This window comes from Ascidiella aspersa, chromosome 3, assembly GCF_963924565.1.
Source record: "Ascidiella aspersa chromosome 3, kaAscAspe10.2, whole genome shotgun sequence".
In the NCBI taxonomy this organism is placed as follows: domain Eukaryota; kingdom Metazoa; phylum Chordata; class Ascidiacea; order Phlebobranchia; family Ascidiidae; genus Ascidiella; species Ascidiella aspersa.
The window spans coordinates 34007197-34013196 of NC_139449.1; the positions used below are offsets into that span (position 1 = coordinate 34007197).

A 6000-nucleotide genomic window follows, 5' to 3' on the forward strand; every position below is an offset into this window, starting at 1 on the left:
AATTTACACCTTGTCTAAATGTTATCATATTCAGTACAAACAAGTATTCTCAAAATTTTCTGTAGCAAGTTAAAATAGTTTACGTTAATCTGTTGGCACTGGTCTAAAATTCTATCCCTTTTTTACAGAAACCAAATAAGTTGTCAAAATTGAAATTGCAAGGAAGAAATAAATATAATATTAATACTTGACCAATCCAAACCCAAACGCTAACTTGCACCTTAACCAATACAAATATTGTTAGCAATATAAACCCCTGGACGAATGAGTTGTAGGATTCTAGAACACCACCAATATATGTTTTGCACCACAAATGAAAATTAGAAGTTGTTTTATTTGGGTTAAAAAAACATTTCATAGATGCTTGTTTCAATTATAAAACTTTATTTTCTTGAAAAACTTTAGCTTTTTATTTTTTTGTTGTTTTAAGATGTTTTCTGTTTTGCAGTGTTTACAAATTTTTACTACGTGAATTTGGTGGATATTGAAGATCACAATCTTATCAAATTACTTTACTCAGTTGAACTTTATTCATCCCTTTTAACAAATGCGACTTTGTAAGGAAAATCAAAATTCTTGGTAATGTTATTTCCAAAAGTACCCATATTTACCACTGGCAATAACAAATCAACTTTCCATCAAATATTTGCATTTAATAATATTCTTTCTACACTAGTATTATTTACTGAAAATAAAATATTAAAATTGCAAACTGAATTATTTAAAAGTCATTTCTAACTATAAGTAACATATTCCATGTTAAAGTTCGATTTTTTTTAATATTACAATTTTATAAACATTTATACATGAATAATTAGCATTTATTCAAGGTTATTTTACAGCCGATTATGTGATTTCTTAAAAAACATTTGTATGAGGTTATTACTTGCAAAAAATTTCTTAAGATTTGTAAATAAATTTCACTTAAGTTGTAACTTGTCTACTTAAGTTGTAACTTGTCTAGTAAATGGATTATACTCGAACATGTGACAAGTATAACTTTATTATAAGACTTTTTATATAACTCTGTTTAGAATAACTTTGTTTTTTTTAATAATTGTACTACTAATTTTTTTGTATAGCCCATGTATTTTACTTATAGGAACTGCTGATGCCAGAAAACGTTAAAATATACATTCCTTTCACAAAAGTCTGATCCTGGTTTTATTCTGGTTTTTGAACTTTGAGTTTTATTGTTGAAGTATAACTCATTGTTATTAATGTGCAAGTATTTTTTCTGCACAATTGCTAATATTTTTTAATGTGTTGTAACATTTACCGAAGTACCTAAAGTGATTCGCCATATATTGTGTAAATGTCATAACGATTTCGTCAAGTTTAAATTTTCTCTTATTAATATTCGTATAGAATAACGTGCGCGAATGTCCATGGGGTGAAGTTCCGTAAGGGAAAGGAACGTATACAAACCTTCAAGAGCTTGAATCAGCATTTTAAGAGGAGATGCGGTTCCACGCAACCAATAGCTGTGCTTAGGGTAATATTCTAAACTGCTCTGAGCATGTTTAGGCGGATGGAACTTTAGTATTACTACAACTCAAACGAGCGTCGTTAATTGTTTATTTACATTCTATAATTCATATAATAACGCAAACGCTTAAAATGATCAATACACTTCAATGCTCAACATGCGATGAGCAAGTGGCTAATAAGTGACACATTTTTAATAGTGTTACAAAACATAATGTTCTTTGATCGTCGGTGTTAGTTTGATGTTTTAATGCGACAAAGTGGGACGGGCCATTTGTAGTTGAGATCTTCAACTACAATATAATTAAACATGCCAATATAAGATCCTCTTGATGGATTTGTTCCAATACGCCAAATCATAGCTTGACCCGAACCTGATGGATATCCCGGATACCAACGCACGTAAACACTTCCACCAGTTGAACTTCGTAGCTCTCCATTCTGTGCAGATAAAATGTAGAATTCCGATTTTGATAGCTTGTGTCTTTTACATTCAGTGTATTGTAGGGCAGTGGTCTCCAACCTGTTGGGGTCGCCATAACTCACCATATTCGTGCTCTTTTACTATTTACGCATTTCTTTACAATGACGTCACACTAATAAACGTGACTGAGTGCATCTTCTGCATAAAAATGATTTTAGGCTCTTAAGAGCTGCTCAATCAGCTAACTTGACATTTAAGAAAAATTAGTTTCTAAGATTAAGCGCAGCGAGTGTCACACTTTCGCAAATTGTTTTATTGCTACATTCTTGTATTGAGTTTTAAAAGGACTGGATTTTCAAATCGTCAAATCTTGTTATTAACATTAGGCATGGTGGTTTGCATATATAAGAATTAGCCTTTAGATTCCTAAATATGAAAATGGATGCAGCAAAACGCATTTCGGTTAACTCGTTTAAAGTAAAATATTCAACGGTTTCAGCGAATATTTACTTTTGGACTTCGATACAATCAACGTCCCGACTTCAGACTCTGTCTAATTAGATCAAGGGTGTCCATCATAAGGCACGCGACCTAATAAAAAATGGCAAATTGTCAAAAAAGCTAAATTTGTTAAACAGCCAATTGTCATTGTTTATTCACAAATATAAAACAATTCCAGCAATTACGATAACAAACAATTACTTCTGATATTGTAACATTATACTGTTTTGTTTTTTTGTATAAAAGCGCTTTTGGTATTAGAAAAAAATTAGTTACTTTGGCACTGGAAAAAGTAATAAGTTAAAAATTGGCACGTCGGCATGTTTCCGTTGGACATCCCTTGAATTAGATTATTAAATGATACTGATCCGTCTGTTTTTAACCACATGGTTTGTGAAGTGGGATTCAACGCAATAAGCGTATTAAAAAAAGAAACATCGTAATCGCTTGGAAGTAGAGCATGACATGCGGTTAAGCTTATACAAAGCGAAGCCGCGTTTGCAAAACATCAGTGGATATATTGTTGAAACAATTTTTTCTTGTGTTAAATACAAATTCATTTGTTAAATATAACTTCCCCAAAGTAATCTTTTTTTTGCAAATGTGTACCCACAGTTCTCTGGAATTGAATAATTCACGCATATTCGCTCGTGTTACTTTGTTGGAACTATTTAAAATATTTTTACATTGATATCTGAAAACAATATGGGGTCGCAATGTAAATTCCGATTTTATTTTTGTTAAACTTGGATCGCTAATTAAAAAGGTTGGAGACCACTGTTGTAGGGTATTTAAAACTGCTGTTTGCTTTAGAACAAAATGAAAAGCAAAAACATTACGGATATGTATTTTTGCGCTAGTTAAATGTAAATTTATGTATTGCCGAACAAAGTAAAAGCCACCCACCTCGTATGTTGACGCCAACCAAACGTCCACGAAGTTTCGATTTGGGTATTCCACATGCAAGTTCCATGCACGCTGAATGTACGAATACAGCGCCTCGTACATTTCCTCGCTCTCAATATCAACCAGAGTTCCGTTGTGAAACTGACAAAGATTTTCTGCTGCAACTTTGACTTTGCCGTACTTGTAGGATACAACAGTTTGTGGAAGCCAGAAGCAAGATCCGTTGAATACTACGCCAGGACACAGCGATATTTCTAAACCATGAAAGGTATACTTAATGAGGCAAAATTATATTAATATACATTTTAGATTATCCAAATAACTTTGACTAAAAATCTAACCTTTAATTTTTTGGCAATTTTTTGTTCGATTCTGTTCCAATGAACAGTTGGTTGTGGTCCTGTGGGGCCAATCGGGCCAGCTAAGCCCCTCGGGCCTCTTCGGCCTGGAGGTCCTGGACTTCCCCTCAGGGGCGTTGAGTTCCCCCCGGTGCTGAATTGTTGCATCTCGAAAAAGGCTAGCGATCCGACAGCAAACTATATATCATGAAAGGTTAACACAAGCCTCCTGAACACACTGATAGTCTCTTACCACGCCCTTTTTTTCAATTTCAGGAGCCCTACTTAACGGCCTGTCGGATGCCAAGCGATACAAAAAGTGTATTCAATAGAGGAAACCTAAATAAAATAACAGCAGGCATGAAAAATAAAAGGCCAACATCTAATAAAACCAAACGTCAATTGCAATAATTTCGAAACGTACATTAGCCTAACCAAAACCCGACCACCACAACGAGGGGAAAATGGTGTAAGCGCCGGTAACTAACTTAGGTGCCAACATAAAACGTGGTGCGATTAAGATAAAACGTGAACGGTGAGGTGCACAAGTGGAAAAGCGATATCATTTTCGTGAGAAACAAAAGAGTAAAAAGAACAACAGACGATAAAAATATAGAAACAATAACGCACACACAAACGATAAATTATTCCCTGCAACAATAGCACAACAAATAGCGTGAGGCTTGAAATTTATTGAAAACGCTTGTCAAATCGGTGACGTCATAATAAATAAAGTCGTATAAATGACGTCACAGCAAGTAATTTAAAAAGGTATATACGCCATTTTCACACGTATTTGCGTCCGATAATGTTGTTTCGTCATAAAGTGCCGTTAGTACCAAAGTTACGTGATTCGTTCCGCTTGACCGCACACTGCGCTGTGATTGGTTGTCGTACTCACGTGCTCACGACGTGGATAATAAGCGATGGTCACTACTACCGTACTGCCAAATCACCACAGTTATATAAGCGCGGCATTAAGCTAACAACGATATTTACTATGCACATTCATAGGACCTTCTTATCAAGTACCGTTACTGAAAATTGTTCTCAACACATAACGCAGGCCTAAAATCATAAATGCTTAACATCTGATTTAGCATTAGTAAAATAATCGCCATTACGCTTTATTATAGCCTACAAGGCAATGATGCCAGGTAAAAAATACTTTTTGGTTTTCGGTAAACGCATAGATCTAGCAGAGCAACCTCAAAAAATAAATTGTTCACTGTTGAATATATAACTTTTTTTAACACGGTGTCCATGTTGCTGGGCATTGTCTTACGTTTAAAATAGAGCTAAATTTTGGGTCGTGCTCAGATTCTACTCAAAGTGAATTTTTCTTATTGATTTTGCTTCCATCAGTCTTCACTGTTCGTTGATTTATAAAACTCGGCATTTGCGTCGACATTAAAGAATTAGTTGCTACTAATAACGCTGACCCATATTTGTAGATCTATTTGAAATCAGTTGCAAGGCTGAATATATGTATGGTTTTAATCTCGCTATTGAAACTGTTGTTTAATTAATGACAAAATCAATCTCGATCTGCTAGTTCGGTTCTGATGAAATACTTGTTATTTTTTTTGAAGTAATTAAATAATACATACTCGGAAAAGTAACAAATACAAAACTCGTCGTCATTACTCGGCGTAGTAAACGATAAAAGCACTTTACTGTTCAACATGCGATGAGCAAGTGGCTAACTCTTTAACAGGTTAATTAACCAAAGGTAAATTCTTTCAATAACTTTTCATTAATTTGGTGTTCTAAATACAAATGATAGCTTTGCAACACTAAACATAAAAACATACAACTGAAGGCCACTATTCTAGCTGCAGCAATAGAACGTAGTACGGTGTTTCATAACCTTTTTTACCAAAAAAAAGTATATAGGCCTTTAATGATTTTCCCATAAATAACATCTAAATCACAATATTCTATAATGCTATAGGCTGTTAAGACCAACACATAGTAAAGACAAATACGCAGTAATAACCAAGAGGGAATAACATCCAAAATCGTTTATATAAGACATACATCTGTCCAAATAAATCCTAAATTTGACTGATAAGATGTGAATGGTCAAAATAACGTCCAAATCTTTAGGGACAAGGTAAAGGCGGTTGGGGGCATCTTTTTGGCATCTGTCGTTTTGCTGTCGACGTTTGGGCAAAAACTTTTTAGGTAAAACAATCGTTCAGGTAAAACTCAATTTTCCTTTACCTTCTGTTTTTATACAAAAATCTTTAATTTTATCTGTGGATATAAATAAATGTTTTCATGTTTGTTTTGCATTTGATTTTTTATAATTTTCGCGTATTGGAATACTTTATGTAAATA

At 33.9% G+C, this 6000-nt stretch overlaps 1 protein-coding gene across 1 annotated transcript; it reads right to left on the reverse strand.

The window, feature by feature from the left end:
• Window positions 1–1722: 1722 nt before the first annotated feature.
• Window positions 1723–5103, reverse strand: LOC146162633 (uncharacterized). Its single transcript, XM_083385255.1, has 3 exons — window positions 5100–5103; window positions 3320–3549; window positions 1723–1929 (listed from the first exon to the last, which is right to left on the reverse strand). Exons 1-3 carry the CDS (start codon window positions 5101–5103, stop codon window positions 1723–1725), a joined length of 441 nt encoding a protein of 146 aa, XP_083241381.1.
• Between the last annotated feature and the right edge of the window lie 897 nt (window positions 5104–6000).

Bases quoted from the DNA above. Each gene is read 5' to 3' on its own strand.
- LOC146162633 (XM_083385255.1), bottom strand. The intron at 1,930-3,319 runs GTGGGTGGCTTT...TTATCTGCACAG, and splicing joins GGTTGGCGTCAACATACGAG to AATGGAGAGCTACGAAGTTC.